The sequence below is a fragment of the Hippocampus guttulatus genome, chromosome 9 (assembly GCF_054856545.1).
Source record: "Hippocampus guttulatus isolate MCC_2025c chromosome 9, RoL_Hgut_1.0, whole genome shotgun sequence".
NCBI lineage: Eukaryota > Metazoa > Chordata > Actinopteri > Syngnathiformes > Syngnathidae > Hippocampus > Hippocampus guttulatus.
In genome coordinates this window covers 12,685,134-12,709,077 of record NC_141269.1, presented here as the reverse complement: position 1 = coordinate 12,709,077, position 23,944 = coordinate 12,685,134, and the positions used below count along the sequence as shown (strand labels likewise).

Genomic DNA, 23,944 nt, shown 5'->3' with positions numbered 1-23,944 from the left:
GGAGAACATGCAAACTCCACACAGGGAGGCCGGAGCTGGAATTGAACCCGGTACCTCTGCACTGTGAAGCCGACGTGCTAACCACTGGACTACCGGGCGCCCAGTTTTTTATATATATATATATATATATTGTATATTGTCCTTTGCTTTTTGAATCAGCGAGGTGGTCTGTTTTTCTCTAGACGTATTGGTTGTCACTTAAATCTATGTGGAAATATTTTTTTTCTAAAATTTTTGAGAATTGTGGCAGTAATGATATTCATCTATCATTTGTAAATAGATGTCTCTCTCCATTTTTCTACATAGTTTTCATTTTTGATGGAAAGATACTGTACCAGCTTTGAATGACAGGTTACATAATACGTGTGAGGTTGCACTACTTGTTCTGTAATATCTTTTACGAATGTGATGTCATTACTGAAACAATTGGTAACACAAGGTACACAAGGTTACGCAATGTGCTTCACATTATTAAAAGATTTACGCACAAAATGTTTAGATTTAAAATCAAAGTAAAAGTAAAAAAGTATCTTACTAAAAATGGGTAATGTGTGGTTGCAGGCATCATACAGCCCGCTTCCTTTATTAATCCTGCCCACCAAATAGTTACTCTATCGAGAAGTAAGATTTATTGCATTCATTTTGTCGTTTTTCTTCAAATTGCCTCACTAAATTATATTTATTTATTTATTCGATTAGTTTTATGTTTTCATTTATTTCACTAAGTAATTGGTTAATTGCAAATAAATACAGTAAAATAAACCAAAAAGGTTTGTGCATCCCTGCTGTAAATCGTCTCCAATTGACCCGCATTTACATGTCGACTTTCTGACAAAGTGAGGTGTAACTGAGGTCATGAGAGGTCAGACACAAAATCACAACCGCTATGCGTAAATCTCGCGAGATTTGTTCACTGAGACACAAGTTGGCGTTAATTGGCCAGTCGCCGAAACGTGACTCCCGAAATGTTCCCTTAAATGGTGTTGCGAATACGGTGAGTTCGCGATCTATTTCCGTTTTGTTAAATCTTGAAACCCCAAACGTCCTGTCATGTTCTAATGTTCTTTCTGTGAGTTTAGTTCGCCCACATGTCGCTAACCCAGCAGGTGAGCTCACTTTACTCCATTAACCCTTCGTATGCCGCACCTGTGGGATTGTCGTGGTCCAAATGGGACATAAGTGGCCCTGTGGCTGTTTTAAATTGTAGTTGAAGCGTTATGTCTTATCTCTTGTGCCGCAGACCGCTGCTGCCAGAGTGGCCCAGCTGCCCCTGGTACGTTCTGCCTGCGCCAGCCTGTCAGTGTTGTACGGGGACACCAAAAGCAAAAATGCCAGCCTGAAGTGTGTGTGTGAGGGCCTGGAGAACAGCGTGACCATGTTGGGTTCGGCGGCTTTTCACAAAGTGTCACCTGTCATCACTAAACTGCAGCCTCAAGGTGTGTAAATCTTTTCAATAAGTAAAAGGAAAGAAAGTACAAATTGAAATATATACGTTTCGTACAAAAGTATAAATATTTTTTACAGACCAAAAAACTTTGCCGCAAACAAAAGAAATAGTTCCCCTCTTATACAAACGTGCATATTAGTACTTGGAGAAGAAAAAATATATATATTTCCACCTTCACTGTACACCAAATTCAGCCAGGAACATTAAGTGTTCTGGAAAGCACTTTGTTACAGCTGCAGCCGTTGCGAACGCACAATGTAAATACACAAGTTTTGTCTGTGTTTTCAATTGGAAGAGAAATTGGAAATCTATGCAAGTGGTTGATGCTTTCTCACTAACCTCACTGCCCCATGCATCTCTGCAGTTTCCCTTGCCAATGGCATTGCGTGTAAAAGTCTGGACTGGTTGGAGGAAACGTTCCCCATACTGCACACACCCGCAGACCAGGTGACTACATGAACATCACACTTGATCTTACCACTAGCCGGTCAAACATGGGATAAGCTTAATGTTGGCTATGCATTCAATGCTACATTTTCATTATGACTGAGTGATTCTGCTGAGGACACCAACAGCACCTTAAGTGATATTGTCCCATGTAACTTACTCCCACCTCTTACGAATGTGTTAAAAAGCAGCTCTCCTGCTTTGATGCTCGTCTCCTAGCTTGTGGCTGGTGTCCGAGGTAAGGTGCTGGAGATTCAGGATGTGGTGAGTATTGCGGCCCATGGAACTGTGGACTGCGCGCAGCACGCAGTCACATGTGTCATGGCGAGGGTGCAGAAGCCAGAAGACCAGTCACTGGTGGGAAAGGCCGTTGGCGTGTCCACCAAGGGACTAGCTTCTGCATTGAACGTATCTGAGGCACTGGTGGACCGCATGCTACCGCCTACAGAGGAAGAAAAAAGTAGGCGGCCGAGAGGGGGAGGAAGCACATATACTGTATCATGGCTTGTTTCTAAACTAGAAATGACATTTATGCCGAGTTTATAGAAGAAGAGGATGGTTTAGCCGAAGGTTCTGAGGCAGCCACGATCGAGAGAAAGTACTCTGTGCGACTGGTGACACTTTCCATTACGCTGTGCAGGAGAACCATCCGGCTGGCTGCAGCCAAGATTCACTCTGCTCAGGTCTTTACTCAAGTTGGTCTACTATCAGAAAACATACAGGACTTGACGGAGAGGCATATTTGGCACAAGTGAATCAAAAATTCTGCCTCAATAAACACTAACACCGTGGTCTGAGGGCTGGTCACAATTTAACAGTATATGCTAAGTACAGTATTGCGGTTGTAGTAGCGCAGAATAGCACTGCCTGCTACGGGGCAGAAAGTTTCTCAAAAGCCCACAAATAAATTAACCTATTTGTGGGCTTTTGAGAAACTTTCTGCCCATGTTTATGGTTAAACACCCTACATTATTTTATGCGTATCTTTGGATAATACCCACTCAAATTAATCTAGGTTATTTAGAGTTTAATCTTTTTGTCAATTTAACATGTTCTTGATCAAAGTAAAAAAAAGATCTACATAACTTGAGTATCGATAATATATTCAGGAACATGTCAGCATGTGGCAGTACAATTCTACACTAATGCCAACTACAAATACCGGTACATTAGTCCCTTTAGTTTGCTTGATTCATTCTCCAAACTGCTGAGCCTCAATTGAACGGTGTTTCTGCCAAGCACATCGGGAGGCATATTGTTCACATTTACTACTTTCCACAAAACTTCAGAAATGCATGCTTCTTCAGCTAAGGAGGGAACCACCTTATTGTGGCTCCACCAGCACACTACTTTGATCATTGACATTAAATGCAGCAAAGAACTCCAAAAGTGAGTTAAATAAATAAAACCTTTTTGATCTAGCTCTTACACAAATGCAGCGAATGAATATCTATAGGATTTGTCACCACTGTCCTATATTTGCAGATCATGGAGGCTTTTTCACCATCTTCAGGTCAGCTTCGCATCCTGCATACCAGCTGGCTGGCCTTGGCATGGAGCCTGGAGCAGCTCCCGCTACATGTACAGCAGCAGATTGTGTCAGCCTTCTTCTACTTCACACAAATGTACAACTTAAGAGTCACCCAACAGAGCTGTTCCAAACAGGATACAAGTGTGTGCCTCAGTGGAGTGGCATCAGAGGCAAATCCAACTCTACACAAGGATATCAAGAATATTCCGCAACCAAATTCCAACTGGCGAGCAAAAAGACCCGCCAGTATCTTAGCGTTTGAGAGCTGATCAACCCCACTAGGGAAAGAAGTGGGCAGCATTGACGGGTTTCACTGAGTGGTCTGTGTACTAGTACGTGTAAATAAAAGCACTTGAAGATTGAGCCGACTCATTCAAATGTATTCCAGAGCTGCACCAATAAACCATACATTTTAATTTGTACTTGACTACAGATGCGCATAGTTGTATGAAATTAACGGCAAACATTTTCAGGCTTTGATTCAAAATTGGTGTGCGCCAGTTTTCGTGGCAGAGGTTGAGAGCAGCCTCAAGGGTCCCAAGGCCAATGGACCTGCACCAAGATCCTGGACTATCATCAAAAAGTTTACTTGTAAGCATTTATTTCCATCAAATGGTTGGAATTACGAGTTTTACTAGTGAGGTTGTGTTTTGAAAAGGACAAAAGAGCTGAATGTAGACCAAACATTATTTTATTTGACTTCGAGTTCACTTTTGGCTGGACTCCGACTTGGATGTGGATGCCCTGAGAGAAGAAAGGCGGCGCCTCTTGGCGATCTGTTCCTGGCGCTTCTCTTTGGCTTCCTGGTAACGTGATGAAAACTCATGTCAGTGCAAGGTTTCAAAATAATACATTTTATACAAAGTGTCACAATGTAAAGCACTAAAACAGCTCTTAATCACAGGACACTTATAATTCAGTGATAAAAAATTAGCCTGGAAATTCTGATTCATCGCTGTAACAGCGGTGAGTCTGGTGGGAGTTGCATCAAAAGTGCATTTCTGAGACGGGGCAAACCTGAGCAAACAAAGTTTGAAGGAACCAATCAGCGAAGAACCAAGGTGACTTAATAAAAGCAACTCGTGTCGGCAATACAATTTTTGAAATAAATGCTTCCAGTTCCATCAGCTGCTGCAGTTGTATTGATTTATGCGTTTCTGCTCATTTAAAATGGAGGCGAATGCTAGAAGAAAAAAATTAGACTGTCCAAGGCTCCATTTTGAATGATATGAGGATAGATTTCCACTGCCAAAAGTGACATTGCTCTTGAAGGACACGTGAACAAATTTGATTGGACGGTCAGTTTTGAAACGAGGCTCGGCCTTGGTCTCCAGACCCACTTTCTTAGTGGTTGTGGCTTGCCAGGCTAGATAAAAGTACAGCGTGTGCATATGAATGGCATTGGCCGTAAAAGGCTATTTAAGCACACAATTCTTACCGGCTGTTTTTTAAATGCAAAAAACAGCTGGAGCGGTTTAGTGAGGTGTGTGTGCTCTAAAACAGCCAGAAATGTTGAATTTGGCATGACTGTCTAATGGGAGCATTGCACTCAACTAAATGCATGCCTATTTGAACTAAAACTAAATGAAGCATGCCCTCAAGATTACCTTCATCCTCTTAGCCAACAGCTTGGCGTACTCAGATGCCTCCTCCTTGTTCTTCTGGGTGCGCTTCCTCTTCAGGGAAATGCGGCGGCGTTTGTGCTGCAGCACACGAGGGGTGACCAGTCTCTGGATCCTGGGAGCCTTCGATCTTTGCTTCTTCCCTGAAAACAACGTTGACTGTCACTTAGTATGCATGTTACAGCAAATGAGACTGGCAAGCAGGCAGACTATCCATTTTAGCTAAGCAATATATTGCTGGCGTGGGGCTGAAACCTGCCCATAGCCACATTTGGTAAATATCATCAGCCCCACCCCAAAAAGTATAAAATGGTCAGTCATTGTGTTTTTCTATAACAAATGATTGAACATGGCTTATTGTTGCTTCTTTGCTTTGCTGCTGTGAATCTGGAATTTCTCCATTGCAAGACTAATAAAGGTTTTCTTATCTTATTGGACAATACAGTGTTAATGGGCTCAAGAAACATGCCCTTTGATGCTATGATATAGAGAACGTGAAGAAACATAAGCATAGCCAGTCACTTAATTTATATCCCTAATTACAAATTGCATTGTGTCAATTTAGATCGGACACTTGCCCACCAATACAAATATGTCCCTCTAATTCCAAGTTAATGACTAACAAATTGCCAACACCTTAAAAAAATTGCACACTGTATTCATCAACACTGAATCCCTTTCCAGCAATGTGAACCGATTTAGAAGGAACAGCTCGTCGCATTTAATGATCAAGGTAAGATTTACTACCAACACCCGGAGACTAACCTTCCTTATTCAGGGGTCTCCTCACAACATATTGTCTGACATCATCCTCCTTGGCCAGGTTGAAGAGCTTGCGGATCTTGCTGGCCCTTTTGGGGCCAAGGCGGCGGGGGACAGTACTGTCGGTCAGCCCAGGGATGTCCTTCTCGCCTGAGGAAGGTTGGAAAAAGATACGTTGGTGAATTGTGTTCTTCAAGAATAGAGTGTTCTCTGTGAACAATCTAGCAGTGAATGTGAGAGAACTGCAGTTTCAACCAGCCACAGTTTGGTCTGGTCGTATCCGGTGAGTCCTCAACAATTCCTCTGGCAACACACTGTCCCACCTTAATGACCGGAGCAGTCAAAAAAGAATCCATTTGTGTGCCATGAGCATTCTTCCAAAGACTCAACCAAGTGACCGTACTTGTCCAGCAGCAGATGGCAAGCCTCTATTTGGCCAATCCCATCTTGGAATAATAGTGAACGATTTCATCAGTATGATATGAGTGATGAAGTGTAAAAGTTTAAAACAAAACAGAATGACAATTTTGGAGAAATGTAGCAAAATGGCAAGAAATGAGGAAGAGTGAGAGGACTCCAGAGCTGGACATCGATGTCACATGGGGAGTTGAACAACATTGGCGAAATTACGTCACATTCTTCAGAAATGCTCATTCATCACTATAGGCCACATTTCAACTCAAGATAACCGATTCAATTGTGTCGACTCTTTTGGTTAACAAGACTTCAAACATTGGCTGTTGTCCGTATGGGAAGAACAGCATCAATGAGCTGAGATAACTACTCATTTCTTTTCTGATGGCCAAAAGGCTGAGTGGCAGGCAACTACGTTCAGAAATATTGTCTTTGACTTCCTCCTAAACCTCGAGCTTTCAGACTGTGCGCACAAACATAAGATAAGATGACACGCTCCTTAAATTTTACCTTTCTTGACAATAACCAAGTTGAGAACACTGAGGTTGGCGTCAACAATGCAACCGCGGACAGACTTGCGCTTGCGCTCGCCAGTCCTGCGAGGACGGTAGCAGGAGTGGCCTTTGCTGAGCAGCAGGCGCACGCGGCCTTGAGTCAGAACACCTTGTTTCATGGGGAAGCCCTGCTTGTCATTGCCTCCGCTGATGCGCACCACATAACCCTGAGAATAGAGAAGTGAGTGTAATGAGGTGATGAGGTGCACAGCTTTTGATGCTTACAAAAACGACAGTAACCGCCTCAGATTGTATGCCCATTATAAAAATAAATTACTGTGTTCATATTCATTTATTTGGCAGACAAGATATGTGAGAGAACTACAGTTGCAACCAGCCACAGTTTAGGCCTGGTCATATCCGGTGAGTTCTCCACGGTTCCTTTAGCATCACCCTGTCCCATCTTAATGACAACAGGTCAGTCAGAAAGATTCCACGAGTGTGCCACATTGACATCTGTATCACTTCCAAATTACATTATGGCAGACTAAAATTCACAATTTACCTTCCATTCATCTCCAAGGGGGTCAGCAGCCACCTCTGTGGCCATGCGCTTCTCATAGAAGGTTCGCAGCTTGCGTTCATCGTCCACTTCAATCAGCTTTTGGCAGCCAGTGGCGGGGAACGAGATGTTTAGCTGCAAAACAGAGCATGTGTGGCCATTAACGTCTAGCTCTACATGCCAATGACAACTTGGCGAGTGTCCACGTCAGATTAACAACTAACTGACATTCCAAGTTTAGGTCCAGAATAAATACATTTGTTGCCACTTAGCTAACGTCGTGACCTTAAACATTCTATTCAGGAAACTCCGGCCACGCAGGCCCATTACTAGCGCTGCAGCTTGTAAGTCATGAAGCTAAAGCTAGCCATGCCCGAAATTACTTTCTAGACATAAATTCTTGCGTTTACCAAGACTTCAGCAAGGACCTGAATGTAAAACATATACATTGTGCCAATACACACATTTAAGAATAGTCATTGTGCCCAAGTGACTTCGACTCCGTGTACATTTCTGTATGTGAGCCGCCATGTTTCAACACTCGACTATTTTAGCTCACACTACAATCAAAGCACATCCTCAGTGATGAGCGTACTATTGCCACAGCTTTGGGGACCGCTTCATTTTAAAAAATAACTGCTTTACATATACGACAGTATTTCAGGAAAATTTGATTTCTACAAAAGTATAGGCTTGGATAAACGTTGTACCTTCATTTTGCCAAACCGGCCCAACGACGGTCCGCCACGAAAAAGAGACCGGATATCCGCTCCGGGATCTCACATAGCTGTGAAATGTTCTCGCGATATCTCACGTTACACGTGTTTACGAATAAACATCTTGGTGCTAACCTATGGCGCAAAATGAAAAAACTAAAAATCGTTTGCTATATAAATGTGCGGTACATGCACTCATTAGGAGTGTGTCTGAAAAGCAGTAAATTAATTCGATTCAATAATTGACGTGTCAACCAGGCTTTGGGAACAACTCAACTCCCCTGAGCAGAGCTTGTTTGTCCATAGAGTTGCGCAAAGCCAAGAAAGTTACTTTCACCTTTACCATCGTCCGTTTTGGTTTGATAGTTGAAACCCTGGTGGAGACACTCATCAGCATGTGTGCGTGTATTATTCATCTGCAATGAAATTGCCTACTGCAGTACGAACAAACGCAATTATCATGAATAATATTGACCTATTACTGTATTTATATTCATTTTTAGTAATATGTAACGGCATAGAATGGTAAACATCATACTAAAGATTATTGTTATCTGACGATCGGTTGATCTTCTCGTAACTATTAGCAGTAATCAGATAATAGCGTTTTCCGCTTCCCGAAAATAAAACAAACAAACAAAAAATGTGCTTGGGACTGAATCCTCTAACCAAAAACAAATACTCTTCGGCTGAAAATAGAGCGTCAGCGCGATGACGTTGACCGTGACGTTGAACAGAACAGTAATCTTTGGCAAGTCACAGTACAGGCGCAAGATATGTGGCAGTCTAGAAAATCTTAGCATCATTTGATGTCCTTGTGCTCGCCGTTTTGTATGAATTTCCTTGAGACCAAAGACGAGATCTTACAGATTCATCTCGCGTTTTTGTTTTTGTGTGGCGGGACGACAACAGCGTTGTCTCTCCCTCGAGCGCAACTAGTCCAGACATGAGTAACGTTAATCTGATTTTCTGGGACCACTTGCAGGCTGGGAGTTCCGATGTGGATTGGTGTGAAGGCAATTACCTTATTTACCCGGGCATCGCTGAATTTTACAACACGGTCAGTGTGCACTTTTCGTTATAACCGTACGTTTCTTTTGAAAGTTTTTATTTTTATTACTTTCCATATTAACGCAGCTCGGCTTGCCACGAGCAGCTGTCATGTTCCTAGTTTGGTTTTTTCTTTGTATCGAACTGCTGCGGCTTTCGAGACTTGATGTTTACCGTTTGGGCTGCAGCATCAAGTTACACATGTCAGCGTGGAGCCCTCGCACGTTGGAAAACATCTGCCTGCGTGTTTTTTTTTCTCATGGGTTTCCTTTTGTTTGTCATTTCAGATCAGCAACATTTTGTTTTTTGTTTTGCCGCCCATATTAATGTGCTTGTTTCGCCAATATGCAACACATTTCAACAGTGGGATTTACCTCATTTGGACCCTCCTGGTCGTGGTGGGTAAGTTGGCTTCTGTGACGTGATCTTTACTGAGTGATGATGACCCATTTTCTGTGCCAACAGTCAACTCAGTCACTGCAGCAAAATAACCCTACTGTACTTCTGTTATATAGAAATTAAATTTAAATATGCACGTTAAATATGAAGTCTACTTTCAGGCTTGAAGTCTTTATAAAAGGTTACACAATAGTGTAAGTATAATAGTTATTAGGTTGCTATGTTTTTTTTAATAAATACGAAAAGCTTATTCCAAGTGAAAGGAAATTATTGCGTGTAAAGGTAAATATCTAAGTCCTACAAATATATACATCTGATTTGAAAGTAACGTAATTTTACAACATTATTCATAGAGGTCAAGAAGCAAGGTAATCATATTGGAAATGAGATGTAACCAATTATAATTTAATTAATGTAACCAATAATATATGGAGTTCTCCACATGGTGCATGAAAAACACATTGTTGCTGCTTACTTTTTGCTGCCTAAAGGGGAAGTTAAGTCAAAAGTTTTCTTTACAATAATGCTCAATGCAGCCCCACTTGACTAAACACGGTATCATGATTGATATTGTGTTTGTGCCTAATGGCTCAGCTTCCAAATGTCACATCACCAAACCCTGAAAATATATGAGCGATGATTGATCATTGGCTGAGCCTTGAGGCACTGTGATTCATTTTCAGTCAACAGCAAGTGGCGAAGTGGCCACCCCCTGAGATGGCTAAAAACAGGTGGATTTTGCTGCTTAATTCAGATTCCACAAACACACTATTAATCAGAATGCTCTGTTTAGACTAGTGGGGGTGCACAGAACATATTATTGGAAAGAAAATTGTTGCCTCTATAAACACGTGGCACTGAGCAGCCTGGACAGAGATGTGTGCACATTGGTTGAGAAGTACTCGGAATAAGTTCTGAATATCCAGTTCTATAATCACCCTCATAGTCTCATTAGCTGTATCTTGAAGCTATCCTCAACATTTATATAATGACTGGGCTTATTTATTGGTTGAATGAAGCCAGCTCCGACTTCATTTGATTTGACTCAATGGTCTTCAGTCTTAAATGGTGCCTCTGTATTTAACAACGCTCTAGAGGAATTACGGCGCCTTGTTCCCTCAGTGTTGATTTTAACCGACAGTAACCCCCCCTCCTTCCATTTCCCTCAGGGTATTTTCACTCAGGTCAGAAAGTGGTAGCATGAACCAAAAAAATGTGTGTGTGCATTCTACAGCAGGTTTATGTTTCAAACAGATTGTGTCTGCCAAGAATATTCTATTATTTCACTCGAGGGATTCATTCTCTATCTATCTATCTATCTATCTATCTATCTATCTATCTATCTATCTATCTATCTATCTATCTATCTATCTATCTATCTATCTATCTATCTATCTATCTATCTATCTATCTATCTATCTATCTATCTACACACATGTATACACACTGTATGCACGTGTGTGTGTGTGTGTGTGTGTGTGTGTATATGTATATATAAAATGTTATTCTTATTCTTATTAATTCCTCGAGGGGGCGGCCCGGTAGTCCAGTGGTGAGCGCATTGACTTGACAGTGCAGAGGTCGTGGGTTTGATCCCAGTTCCGGCCTTCCTGTGTGGAGTTTGCATGTCCTCCCCAGGCCTGCGTGGGTTCTCTCCGGGTACTCCCCCCCCCCCCCCCCCCATGCCCCCATTCCAAAATAATGCATAGCAGGCTGATTGAACACACTAAAATTGTCCCTAGGTGTGAGTGTGAGCGCGGATGTTTGTTCGTCTCTGTGTGTCCTGCGATTGACTTGCAACCGGTTCAGGGTGTCCCGTGCCCAGCACCCCCTCGACCCTTGTGAGGATAAAGCAGATTGGTAAATGGATGGATGAATCCCCCGAGGAACCTTGCCCCATCTTTGCTTGTGAATAACCGAGCAATTCAGGGAAGCTCCTTTAATAGCCAGTCATGGCACCCACATGTGTCCAGTTAGACTGTTCACCTGTGGGATGTTCCAATCAGGTGTTTGATGAGCATTCCTCAGTTTTGTCTGTCTTTTTTGCCACCTGTCCCAGCTTTTTTGGAACATGTTGTAGCAATAAAATTCTAAGTTAATGATTATTTGCTAAAAAAAAAAGTTTAGCAGTTTGAACATTAAATAACTTTCTTTGTAGTGTATTCAATGAAATATAAGTTGAACATGATCAAATCATTGTATTGTGTTTTATTTATATTTTACACAATGTCCCAACTTCAGTGAAATTGGGTTTGTATATAAATACAACCTTTTTTTGTAATGGTCCTCACACATCAGATGGTCGGTATCTCCAATCTATCTTGAGAAGGGACAATAGGGACTGTTTGGACAGGGGCAGTTCTTCCAATACACATCACATCCAAATTCAATCTTAGCGGCACCTTTTGGCGTTTCCAATGAGTACCTCTCTTTTCACATTTCCCACAATAGGTATTGGATCAACATACTTCCATGCTACCCTGAGCTTCCTTGGCCAGATGCTGGATGAGTTGGCCATCTTATGGGTACTCATGTGTGCCATCGCCATGTGGTTCCCCAAAAGATACTTGCCCAGGATGTTCAGAAGAGATCGGTATGACAATCATTATGTTTGATAATACATTCATGACTTCTTGAGTCTTTAATGGGATATTTAGTTGTGTTGTTACTCCCGAAGTTATGAAATGAGTGATCTGGTTTTTGTGAAACTTAAAAAAAAATTTAGATTGAATTCCAGATCTTAAATACATATTGAGCAGCAACAGTTTATGGCGTATGCTCACTATTCTGTCACAAGACATGTCCACTGCTGTCACACCTTCAGTTTAATTATAGGCCGGTCTAAGATAGCTGACACCAGTAAACGCTGCATCACATGTCCTCACTTCTCTTTCCATTGTCACACAGCCATTGTGGTTGCTCTTATTTGCCATGAAGCTCCATTTTATTGAATGTCAGTTCTCTGTAGAAAGATTTTGAGCCACTTGACATCCTACGCTTAACTGTATATTTCTGAAGTGCGATAAAAGCTCGTTTATCTAAATTTGATTTGCTCTTTGCCCTAGGTCGAGGTTCAAAGTGGTCATCGGTATCCTGTCAGGGATCACGACAGGGTTGGCCTTTGTTAAACCGATTGTAAACTCCTTGTCGCTTATGACCCTGGGCATTCCATGCACTGTGCTGCTCATCACCGAGCTTAAAAGGTCAGTTGTCCACTGGTCTTTGAGATACTAGTGCTAAATGCACATTTGAGTCATGAATTGCTTTCAGAGAACAATGCTCTTATCATGCCCTCAAAGCTGTTTGGCACTGGTGTAGTGATACAGATTCACCCTGTATTGATTTTATATGTCATCGCATCACAAGAATAGCTCAACTCAATTTACAGACCTGAATCTCCTCTCAAATAAAACTTGTCTCCTTATCGTGTGCAACAGCCACACGCTGAGAAGTTCAACACAGCAGACCTTTTGCCCTTCTCCATTGTTCTTGTTTGTTAGCGTCACGTTCTGACTGATTTGCTCGTGTTTTTTGCTGTATTATTTTGACGTTGAAAACCAAGCAGCAAACAAAGCTGCGTCAAACTGAGCTGAGGAAAGCCCCAGTACTCTGGTGTCATTAAATTTTTTTTAAAAAAGCATTACTGCCCTAGTGGTCCCTTGCGTCGTAATAAACAAGAACAATATCATAAATATGACTGGCACAACTCAAGCACTGCTTGCCATCCGGTTACAGTGCAGTGTATACCGAAGGTGAACCAAAGGTCAAGGAAGTGTGTCAGACTAAAATGAATTGCTCGGTTGCAAACTAGAGTTTTACATAATCATAATTCCTCATTAAAAAGCCAATGAAATTTCCTTTGGGATCTCTCCATTGAAGCAATAATGAGTGCATGTAACACTTCTGCAAATGCTTTGAAGGTGATGTGAATTGTGAACCTGCCAAAACAAGAAGACAACAAAAATAAATACCCAACATAGGTGGAGACAAAAACACATAATTTGGAACACTTTTACTTTGCAGTGCAAGCTGTTGAAAATTGATTGATTATTATTGTGAGTCCCCGACTGATTCGTATTGAAGTTTTGCTGGCAGTTGGCACTTTCTCAGGGCCACTTAGAAGAACACCCTGCCTCCCTCAGGAAGCCTGAACGAAATCATGCAGGGCTGTTCCTCGTGCAGCCTCTTACCTCACATCTACTGTGGAAAAGTCTTAAGGAAAGGACATTTTTTTCTGAGAAGTTGCCAGGGTGCCTTTAGCCCATTGACACCCCCCCTCCCCCTCACTGCTGTCAGTCTGTGGTTGACTGGTGACCTGTGGAGGGTGCACCCCTCGCCCTGTGGGACAGTTTAATATGTGTTTTCTTTTGTATGTATACACACCATCAACATCATTTGGGTTTTGAAAACACAAACCTATGAAGTGGAAGATTTTGAAAACAAATGTGAACACTGAAACTCGTTCTCTGTGAAAGCAATATACAGTATTGTCGCTGGGGGAATCCTCATGCCTTCAAAATGACTTATTTTCAGGAAATCAATAAAACACACACACACACACACACACACACGCACACGCACACGCACACACACTAACTTGCTTGAGTCCCCAAACACTGCTCCATTCAAGTTGGTTTTATGCTGTACCTTTAATTGCTGCCATATACTTTGCACACTCACATCTAGAGGTGTCAAAATTAATCCATGATCTGATTTCAGCCACTTTCGTAATTATTCTTATCATTGTTTGTAATTATTCCCTGATTTCTGTAGTGCTTCATGAAAACAGAGAGATTATGTTTTATGTTGAATCAATATAATCAGTATAGAATAATCAGTTTAAAAAATATTTGATGGCGACAGCCTGATCAACACAACACTAACCCCAAATCCTGTTCAGTTGCTAATTTGATAGGCCAAATTGCTACTTTATTATGCTATCCTTGCCAGCTATTGTCATTGACCATGTTTGGATATATGGGACTTACTGTATGTTATGTGTTGCAAGTATGCTTCTCCTTATTACGTTCATGGTGAGCTAAAGCACAATAGCATCATTCTATGTGGCCCGTGAAAGCAAATCATCAACTTTCAAGTTCGTTACTAAAATGTGTACCAACATTTTAAATGGTCATGTCGAGATATGGGTGAGACGTTTCCGACCACTGTTCTTGCATCGATATCACAGCAATGTTAGTACTGTTCATATCTGTGTGAAACGGGTTTTGATATTTTTGTCCCACTGTCCACAAAATATCCCTTTTGCCATTTTACTAGACTAGTGGCATGTAAAAGAAGACTCAGGAGAGAGGATGTCAGCTCAGATAGGCCCGACCCAATTTCACCCAATAACCCTGAAGTGGTGGCAGAAATAAATTGTATTGATTTTAAAATTTGACCAACCTTTAACACTTGGAGGCTGTAGATGCAACACATTTCTGCCAATGACTGTAGTTCTATTAGAAAGTGTGTGTGTGTGTGTGTGTGTGCATGTGTACTGTATGTTTGTGTATTGTCAAGGGGCAAATGTCAGCATGCAGTCAGCAGTACATTAACTTCTCCCTTTTGACCTTCTGTACTGGGACTGCAATTTGGAGTTGTTTCCTTTCACTGTCGGCTTCATTCACCATGGCTACTCTTACGACACCAAGTTTTCTATTGTTCAACCTGATAATTCTTGACATTATTGTCGGTGCCAGTCATCTACGGAGGTGGCTTGTTTTTGTTAGGGGAGAATTCCTGTTGCCCTATTCCATCTGACGTTGGCCTTTGCTAAGTCCGTAATATGTTCTTGTTTGCTTACCTTTTTCAGTACGACTAATTTCCCCTCACTTGCGTCACATCCACAGGGACACCAAAAAAAACCAAAAAAACATTATGTCAACAACATTCCATTCCACTGTGACATGACTAACTGTGAGGGCAATAAACTTAATATTTTATGTAGAGAACATTCCATTCCACTGCGAAATGACTAATTGTGACCGCAATAACTTCAGTCGTAGGATAATTCTATGAAAAATTAAAATCACATTTAAAAGAACAAAAATTGCTTTGACAAAGATGTAGAGCTTTGTATCTTAGAATAAGATACCGTTAAAGGGAAAGTCAACTCAAAAAAATTCTTACAATAATATGTTCCATGCACCCCCACTAGTCTAACCATGGAATTCCGATTAATATTGCGTTTGTGCAATATGATTTCAAAAGAAAAATCCACCTGTTTTTGTGCATGTCAGAGAGCGGCCGTGTTACCTTGCAGTGCCACTTGCCGTCGACAAAAAATGACATCACAGTGCTGAAGCGCTCGGGTAACGGCCGCCACGGCTTAGCCTGGAAATCCGGACTCTACTAGCAATTGAGTCTGGTGGGTAGTCACATCAAGCACACTTCTGAACAGGGTCAAACCTGAGAAAACGGAACAGTTCGGAGGAACCAATCAGAAAAGATCCGAGGTGATGTCATAAATGTGATTTGTGGAAGTCGTGGGAAGCCACGTTGAAGGGCTTGGTCACTAGACCCACTTTCTTAGTGGGCGTGGCTTGCCAGGTTACTCACGACTCACTTGTTTTCTGGGTTTGATGAGCCTTTAGGCACTGTGATGTAATATTCATATTCATTCTATGGTTATTTTCATCTTCTATCGCAGCCTAGGTACCTTTTTGTGGTGGCATTACACACACATAAATGTTAAATCAAGCAGTCAGCTGCTCACTGAGCGAACGGTTGTGACGGTTTTGAGTACTATATGTTGTCAGTGGAGCATTCATGAAATCTCCCTGTCACTTCCCATTTTTTCCCCTCTGGCTTTTTATTGAAACTCCACCCAAGATAGACATGTCAGCCCTTTCACCACTTATCTTTGTGTCCAACTGTCTCACGTTCTTGACTTTCACCAGCAGCCCCCCTCCTCAAAACAAGTCCTGGTGCTATTTCTTATCTTGCTTGCTTCTGTCATAGCTGATAGTCACTGTATTACAGACAGACGACTAAGAACTAATGCATCTGGCACATTGGCTCTCTTGGAAGGAAGTGCTTGTGGCGGTTGACATGTCCTAAAAGCCAAGATAGTCAGCAGCATCTCTTTTGGCAGAAGTTGTCCTTGTGACATAATAAAAGACATTTCCCTTTGGGAGGAAGTATCACAAGCCAGCTATTCTTCAGTATTTCCTCTTGCCCCGGAGTAGCCTCTGCAATCTGCCAAAACTCTTAAAATAATCGATTGATTTATAATTATGAAAAAGACATACTGTATCTGACACTTTATGTTCTCCTTGTCAAAAAGTTTTGTCAGTTTTTTCAAATATTTTTCATGTTGCAATGTGTGTAATTTCCTGAATTTGAAACCACATTTAAAATCAAGATTCATTGTCATTTTTCGACAGAGTAAAAGGAGTTTGGTGCAGCTTAAGGTGCCTGTAGGCATAAAAACTCAAGGCAGTCACAAAATACACAGTAAAAAGTTCAAAATCCATGATTACGGTAGTCTCATTGACAGTCACTGGATAAAACTAAATATGGAGGTGGTTATCTGTTTTAAAAAATAGCCAGTCCAAATAACGTAAACATTTAGGATGAAAGAAAAAGAAGAGCATGTATGAGATCAGACAAATCGTGCAATTTTTCCCCCACAATTTTAAACGGGAGTATTCATAAAATGTCTGTGCTAGTGTAAGCTTTTGCCAAAAGATCTTACAGATTCAAGAGTTATTGACTCTTTATAGCACCCTTTTTTTTGTGACGCTGAAATTAATCTCTTTTAAGGGGTGGTCCTATCTTGTGCAAGTGAGCCACCCAATTAAATATTTAGTGCTGGCCAGTGGCAATTCCGAATTCGTTAACAAGTCGACTAAGGGCACAGCTGGTGGTGGTTGCACGTTTGAGCTCCGAGTGTTTAAAAAAAAGTGTGTGGGGGGGGGGCGGGGGGAATTATGAAGCAAATGCGGTACTCCGCCTAGATAGTTTGGATTGTATTTTCTCTTCATCAAGCCAGTGAATTACACATGTCAGTTCGTGTGCAGATCTGAGTTTATGGCACATACTGGATCTGATGCTTATCAGATGCTCACACTGTCATCGTAAGCTAATTTGTTTACTCTTATCATTTCTACGCCATCACAGTTGAACTGCTGATTGTAGTCTTAACATCTGCTGCTTTTATTTCATTTTAAAGAGAAACTTTGATGCACCTTTTTTTTTTTCCTGTTACACTAATGTTAATTTCTCCTTGGAGTGACGGCAATCGGAATGAAAAGCTTGTCTGTGAGCATGAGCGTGTGACAGTGACTGCACGGTTCAGCCAGCAGTGCGCTTACGCGTGCGCCTGCGTACTTAAGGACACAACTAAGAATAGTTTTGTATCAGCAGCATTGTGGATTAATCCATCTCAGGGTCACCGACTGCGTGCAAGAAAAATATACAAAGAACTATAGATCAAAGGATCTGGCTTGCTGCTCTTCTAAATATGGAGGATAAAAAATGCTCTCTGAGAAGAGAGATAAGATAAGATAAGAAAACCTTTATTGGTCTCGCAATGGAGAAATTCCCAATTCACAGCAGCAAAGTTATGAAAGGAAGAAGTAGAACAACAAAATATAGGAGCTGCTGGAAAGGCAGCCACTCACGCGGCGCCATTTTGAAGTCAAAATAACAAAAATAACACAACACATAGGACACAGACAGTCGTGCAATCTTCACCACTTTTCTGCATACACTTTGTTGTCTGAAGCAGTTCTAGATGAAAGAGGAGAGGATCAAAGTGTCCTTTCACCAGTGGATCAGAGACGTCATGCTGAAAATGTGCACACGTCTGCTACAAGCTAAGTTTTGAAAGCAAACACGTAGCTGTAGCGCCCATTGACGAAAAGAGATTAGTTCACTTCTCCTGTCCCACGTAATCCGCTTCAAACTCCAAGCCGCGACTCCCAGTTCCAAATCCGCATCGGCGCTCCGCACTAACGCTCCTTTCTTCTCATCGTCGGCTCCTCAAGCCTTACATCCATCCAGCCGCAGACCGTTCAACAGCACCGATCTCTCCGCTGAACAAAGTGGGGCTGTGAAAAATGCTGCCCATTACAGGGGCAAGACACAAGCGCCCCGGGACTGTCCAGCAACGACAGTCAAATGGCGCCGACATTCCTCCCAGTCAAAAACAGTGCTGGTATACCCATGCTGCCGAGAAGGCGCAACCACCAAGCACAGAGTCTCCTCCTTGATGAATGTCGTGACCAAAAAATGCTGAAAAAAGTCCACATCAGGTCCACACGACGTAACAACAAACACAAAGTGACAAAACAAACACAAAAACAACAAAAAAAGCAAGGCTCATGAGAGCACTTGCTGACGGCTGCCTACTCGGGCGCCATGCCGTTAACTAGCAGTTTTGCTCTCGATTTATGGAGTCGTGTAACACAGGCCTGAGAACCATCCGGGAGATTTGTCAAGCGGGAACACAAAGCTTAGTTTTGTCTGAAACACACCACCCACGTCTGACTGGTTTGAACGAAACCTTGTAATTTGCATTGAAAAAGAGGCACTATTTGCAAAGAGCAAATGAGTGCTTACGTCGAAATCAAGGCACTTATTTGGGGCAATAACCTAGCAGGCCGTATGAACTCCACAGAAAATGTCTTGGAAAAGTGCAGGCACACTTAATGGGGATTGCATTCATGTTCTGTCCATTAGGGAGGAGCCAATTAGTGAGCGTACAGGCCGTTGTAATGCCATTTTCTAGTATAATGAAATTATTCTTTCAACAAAAGCCTTCAGCGACTTTTTTTGCTCTTCTTTTTGTTGGAATGCTATCCTGTTCTGATAAAACTGCTGCATGTGGTACAGTGGTAGTCTCCATTCTTATTCATTTAGGGCCCATCATTATAATAATAATGATGGGCAATATACACAATATACATACCCACACCTGTCACCTATATCAGTTTTGAAGGTTGAGTGCACAGCAACAATTTAGCTCTATTGCTAATTAGCATAATAAAGTAATCGTGTCTTTAGCAGCCACATTCAGCACATATTTCCAGACGATAACGCACATTGATTAATAAATCACATTTTTGTTAAATATGATGTTTGTGTATAATTATTCTTTTGCCTTGTTGCACATAGCAATATTTTTTTATTTTATTTTTTAAAACATTTTGTCACTTTGTTTGTAGCCATAACAGATTTGGAGCAGTTGAAAGTGAAATAGATATTTAGGAATTATGCTATCAGAGATGCTAGTGCTGAAAGATTAGGATGGGACTAGGGGTGTGCATCTCTCCAATAAAAGTCAATTCAATACGCATATCAATACGATACGAATCAAGACGGGTACATTTTCAAGTGGAACTACTCGATTCATTGGGATTAGGATTTGTTTTAATATGGAACTGCTGTAGCTCTTTTTTTCCATATTTAACAACACGTTAAAGCTCTTCCAAGCCCGAACTACTCAATTGAATTAAATTTTAAAAACAACAAAACAAAAAAAAGCACCGTCAAACCGATTTATACTTGGTGTGCATTTCTCATAAAATATGATTTGATACACGGGATGGAATACAATCCAAGGATGGTACATTTTAAAATACAATGAGTCGATTCAGTCAGATCCAAACCAATTTTCTGATTCTAATTATTTTTTGTTATACTCATGTAAGCGAGACTTTGTGACAGCCGTTTTTGGTGTCGAGTACCAGTCGTAGCTGTGCTGCTCAACACTGTTTATGTGTCACAGGTGTGAAAACCCACGTGTGTTCAAGCTGGGTCTGATCTCAGGGATCTGGTGGGCTCTAGCTCTGCTCTGCTGGCTCAGCGACAGGATTTTCTGTGAAATGTGGTCATCTGTCAACTTTCCCTATCTACACTGTGCTTGGTAAGCTCACATCACAGCACACAAGAAACCCAAACAAGTAGCACTCCATGCATTTGGGTGCTTCGAAATCCAAGCTCTATGCTGCAATCAGACATTTAATCCTAACATTTTTTCTTTGCACACAATAAAAGCAATTTTATATACAACAGGTCCATATTGTTTGCGCTTGTTACTCGAGATGGACATAAATTAACTGAAACACTGTCTTGATTCTGTAGAATAGATTTTGGACTAATTGTGTCTGTAAAAAAGCAGCAGAGTGCCATAGTGGTCTTGTGTGCATCATGGTTTTGATTAGAATTTTGGTGTGGAGTTTGCATGTTGTACTCGTACTATATTTTCTCCAAGTACTCCTCTCATTTTCTATAAACATGAATGTTAAGACCCACTGCACACTGAGCGACATAGATGAAAGCGACCCAAGTAGACTGTCGCAATAAAATAACAGGTGGCGACTCTTCGCCGCACCCCAAGCAAATGAGCACAGCACATGCCACTGACACACCGTAACAGAAAAACTGCGACCACGGTATTGGGTTTTGAGGCATTACATACTATACACTGTTCTGTAGTCCACTTGGGGGGGGGTTAAAAAGGGTGCAGTTTTGATTGACTGTTACATACATCTGCATCGTTGCAATGCGAGGCACTAGTGATTAAAAATTTGATTTGCTGCAAAACCGGTGGCCCACTTATGAAAACTAGTAGCCACACACCTTGCACTAACTTACAGTTGCGTTTGTGTCATCTACCTCGCTCTCTGTGCAATTGGTTTGTGTACACGTGACCTGCGATTAGCTGGTGACCGGTACAGGGTATACCCATGTCTCGTTCAATGTTGCAGCAAAGCAAAACAGTTCTGGGTTTGCATGCTCTACTTGTGCAGCCTCTCTCTGACTACAGAAGATAGAGGGTCAAACAGTTATTTGAGAGTTGTAGTTTATGCTACTTTCTTTTATTACACAACAATTTTAACTTTAACTCAGATTTTTAAAAAGGATAATAAGAAACTAAAATATTAAAGTTAATTTTAAAAAAGAAGCCTTTTAATAAGAAAAACTGATCAAAACAAACAAAACTTGCTCCAAAAATTAAAACGTTCCATTCAAAAAGCAAAAAGCAAAATGAGGGGGGAAAAAACTGCTAAAAAAATCCCATACTGGAAAAATCCCAAACTATTATAATCCTTCAATCGTTGCTTGTATTCGTGCCTCAGTTCTGTGATAAACATTATGAGGTATACCCCACTACTTGCACAAAGCTACCTCCCTGTAATCCTAAACAGGATAAGATATTGAGATTTTTATTCCCTTCAATTTACAAGCGAGTCTGTTCTTGTACTTCTCTCTGGTTCATTCACAACTGTCATTCTTGCAGGCACATCCTCATTTGTCTGGCTTCCTACTTGGGATGCGTCTGCTTCGCCTACTTTGACGTTGCGAGCGAGGCCCCGGAGCGAGGTCCAGTCATTATGTTCTGGCCCAACGAGAAATGGGCCTTCATTGGTGTCCCCTACGTTTCATTCCTCTTTGTGCACAAGAAATCAGCTATCAAGGTGACTTAAGGTGATCCACGATTGCGCAGCGGGTTGCACTTTGGCATTTCTCACCGGGCCGTGTCCCAACAAGATTCATCATCAGACCGGTGGCCTCCATGAAGCTTTTTGGATTGGATCACAGAGGTGGTCATTATTACCAGCAGTACTTCTGCAGCACTGTCAAAAGAACAAAATCTGCCACAAGCAATGTGACTTGGGGATATTCCCGGTGGCTTATTATGATGTCAGTGTTTTAAACGTGCCACGAAGCTTGACCAGAGGAGCATGTGATATGTTATTGAAGTGTTATGCATTTTCTGCTTTATTAAATGTTTTGCACATGGTTTGTATGGTAAGTCAGAAACCCTCAATGTAAAGTATTAAATTGCCTTGACAACCTCCTGCATCAATAGGTGCCCCGCTGGCTGTTATGATACCAGCATTTCAGACAATAATGTACTGGATACAACAACTGTGATAATTGCATCATACAAAACCAGCTGCTCAGAGTTCAGTGCAACTCTTCCAATGATGTCTTTAATACCAGCATGATAATGTGCTTGACTGGAAACATACTCCTCTTCTAAAATAAACCAATGATGTCTTTGTATATTAACGAATGAAGAGCCATATAACCAAAAAGTGAAGATTGACATCAAAATGGTTCGCATTTAGTAATGGACAAACAGCAAATCACTCTCACAACATTTCAGGTCAAGTATCGCAATTTCATTTCAATTAAGCAGTAAGTGTCTTGGACAAACAGCAAATCACTCTCACAACATTTCAGGTCAAGTATCACTATTTCATTTCAATTAAGCAGTAAGTGTCTTGCAAATGCTCTGTTGCTGTTTCACATTGTATTTGATGGAAGTGTTTTGTATTTAACATGTCGTATTCTTTGAGGTTTGTTTATTCTGTCCAGACACAAAATGTTATACTATAAGCTTCAAAAATGTTTGAGAATCATGCGTAAAGCCTAAATCAAACTGGATAATGTTTTGCAGAAGAAAATGAAAGTGCAAAGCTCTCCTGTAAACATGGTACAGTATATAATGTGTGCTATGTAGGCTGTGGGTATTTGTTTCCACTTAAGGGAAGCAGAGTTGGCAAATTGCTCTAAGGCACCAACTGATTTAATTATTAGATTACAGTTCATAAAATGATTGGGCAGGTTTTTTTACGTCCAACTTGAATGTTTTGTTTTGTTTTGTTTTTTTTATACCAAAAATAAGATGTAAGAAATTTGAAAAGGGAAACATGGGTGCTAAAAAGGTTTAAAAAAAGAAAAAAGCACCTCAAATGATTGTATTTCATGTAAGAAAATGGCCTCAAGATTGCTGACAAGTACACGTGAAGGGTCATTTGAATTGCCACAGAAACTGTCATCTTGGAAATACACAGTGATGTTTCAACTCCAAAATATGACAAATGAATGGTTTTGTTATTGTATAAGTACATTTGTATTGCCAAATACAACTATATTTTTGCCGTATCCTCCAGATATTGATTACTGCCAATGTGAGCAATGTCACATCGTGGATCTGAAGAATACATGATTATATAGTTTTGAATGAATTGCAGTGCACTTTGTGAAGAAGATAATTTAAGTAATATTGGAGAGCTGTTTTTCCTATAATCGTGACACAATAAGTTGTGTAATTTGACATGAACTTTTGTGTGTTGTTTTTTTCTCTTCTTCAGACCGCAGCACAGATTTATTTATTTTCATAATTTATCCTGTTTTGTAAACAAACATTTGTAATAGATTATAATATTGGTACTTTATTTTATCCAATAAATGGAGTCAATGACTGCCACAGCCTGTGCTTGGAACGTCATTCGTTATTGAATGACACTTTTGTCCACTATGAGGCAGAGTTTTCCCAATTAATATTTCTCCCAAATCACCAAACCCAGCCGGGGGACTGTCTTCTAGTGCAGATTTCCCATCTCGATACAGGTACAGTATAGTATAAATGTCATGTAATTAAATTTATTTTAAGAAAACAGGTTACTCTTTGGCCCCACTAGAATACCATAAAATAACAAACGGGAAAGTGGTTCGCAGATTGCGACTCACCATTTTGTTT

At 41.0% G+C, this 23,944-nt stretch overlaps 3 protein-coding genes across 4 annotated transcripts; 2 read left to right on the top strand and 1 right to left on the bottom strand.

Moving 5' to 3' along the window:
- Positions 1-978: 978 nt before the first annotated feature.
- On the top strand, positions 979-3,809 carry LOC147200386 (perilipin-2-like). Of its 2 annotated transcripts, none has more exons than XM_086119907.1 (6): positions 979-1,106; positions 1,241-1,436; positions 1,812-1,894; positions 2,114-2,354; positions 2,441-2,577; positions 3,380-3,809. In XM_086119907.1, exons 1-6 carry the CDS (start codon positions 1,089-1,091, stop codon positions 3,692-3,694), a joined length of 990 nt encoding a protein of 329 aa, XP_085976033.1. In that variant the 5' UTR covers positions 979-1,088; the 3' UTR covers positions 3,695-3,809. The 2 variants fall into 2 exon arrangements, with proteins under 2 accessions (XP_085976033.1, XP_085976034.1); XM_086119908.1 differs by having other exon boundaries at positions 2,535-2,577; positions 3,380-3,622.
- Positions 3,810-4,098: 289 nt separating this feature from the next.
- Positions 4,099-8,148, bottom strand: rps6 (ribosomal protein S6). The gene is made up of 6 exons (XM_086119909.1): positions 7,990-8,148; positions 7,283-7,414; positions 6,734-6,944; positions 5,813-5,959; positions 5,033-5,190; positions 4,099-4,228 (listed from the first exon to the last, which is right to left on the bottom strand). The coding sequence occupies exons 1-6, from the start codon at positions 7,993-7,995 to the stop codon at positions 4,133-4,135; spliced, it is 750 nt and encodes a 249-aa protein (XP_085976035.1). The 5' UTR covers positions 7,996-8,148; the 3' UTR covers positions 4,099-4,132.
- Positions 8,149-8,725: 577 nt separating this feature from the next.
- acer2 (alkaline ceramidase 2) lies at positions 8,726-23,674 on the top strand. The gene is made up of 6 exons (XM_086120881.1): positions 8,726-9,055; positions 9,333-9,447; positions 11,896-12,037; positions 12,510-12,647; positions 20,177-20,314; positions 21,692-23,674. Exons 1-6 carry the CDS (start codon positions 8,942-8,944, stop codon positions 21,876-21,878), a joined length of 834 nt encoding a protein of 277 aa, XP_085977007.1. The 5' UTR covers positions 8,726-8,941; the 3' UTR covers positions 21,879-23,674.
- The last annotated feature ends 270 nt before the right edge of the window (positions 23,675-23,944 follow it).

What these genes read in the sequence shown, in the direction of transcription:
- LOC147200386 (XM_086119907.1), top strand. An exon ending in CACTAAACTGCAGCCTCAAG is followed by an intron (nt 1,437 to 1,811) that starts GTGTGTAAATCT and finishes GCATCTCTGCAG; the next exon opens with TTTCCCTTGCCAATGGCATT. An exon ending in CCAAGATTCACTCTGCTCAG is followed by an intron (nt 2,578 to 3,379) that starts GTCTTTACTCAA and finishes CTATATTTGCAG; the next exon opens with ATCATGGAGGCTTTTTCACC.
- rps6 (XM_086119909.1), bottom strand. An exon ending in CCCTTGGAGATGAATGGAAG is followed by an intron (nt 6,945 to 7,282) that starts GTAAATTGTGAA and finishes CTCTATTCTCAG; the next exon opens with GGTTATGTGGTGCGCATCAG. An exon ending in GAGACCCCTGAATAAGGAAG is followed by an intron (nt 5,191 to 5,812) that starts GTTAGTCTCCGG and finishes CGTTGTTTTCAG; the next exon opens with GGAAGAAGCAAAGATCGAAG.
- acer2 (XM_086120881.1), top strand. Translation starts at nt 8,942, where the DNA reads ATGAGTAACGTTAATCTGATTTTCTGGGACCACTTGCAGGCTGGGAGT. An exon ending in GACCCTCCTGGTCGTGGTGG is followed by an intron (nt 9,448 to 11,895) that starts GTAAGTTGGCTT and finishes TTCCCACAATAG; the next exon opens with GTATTGGATCAACATACTTC. An exon ending in AGGATGTTCAGAAGAGATCG is followed by an intron (nt 12,038 to 12,509) that starts GTATGACAATCA and finishes TCTTTGCCCTAG; the next exon opens with GTCGAGGTTCAAAGTGGTCA.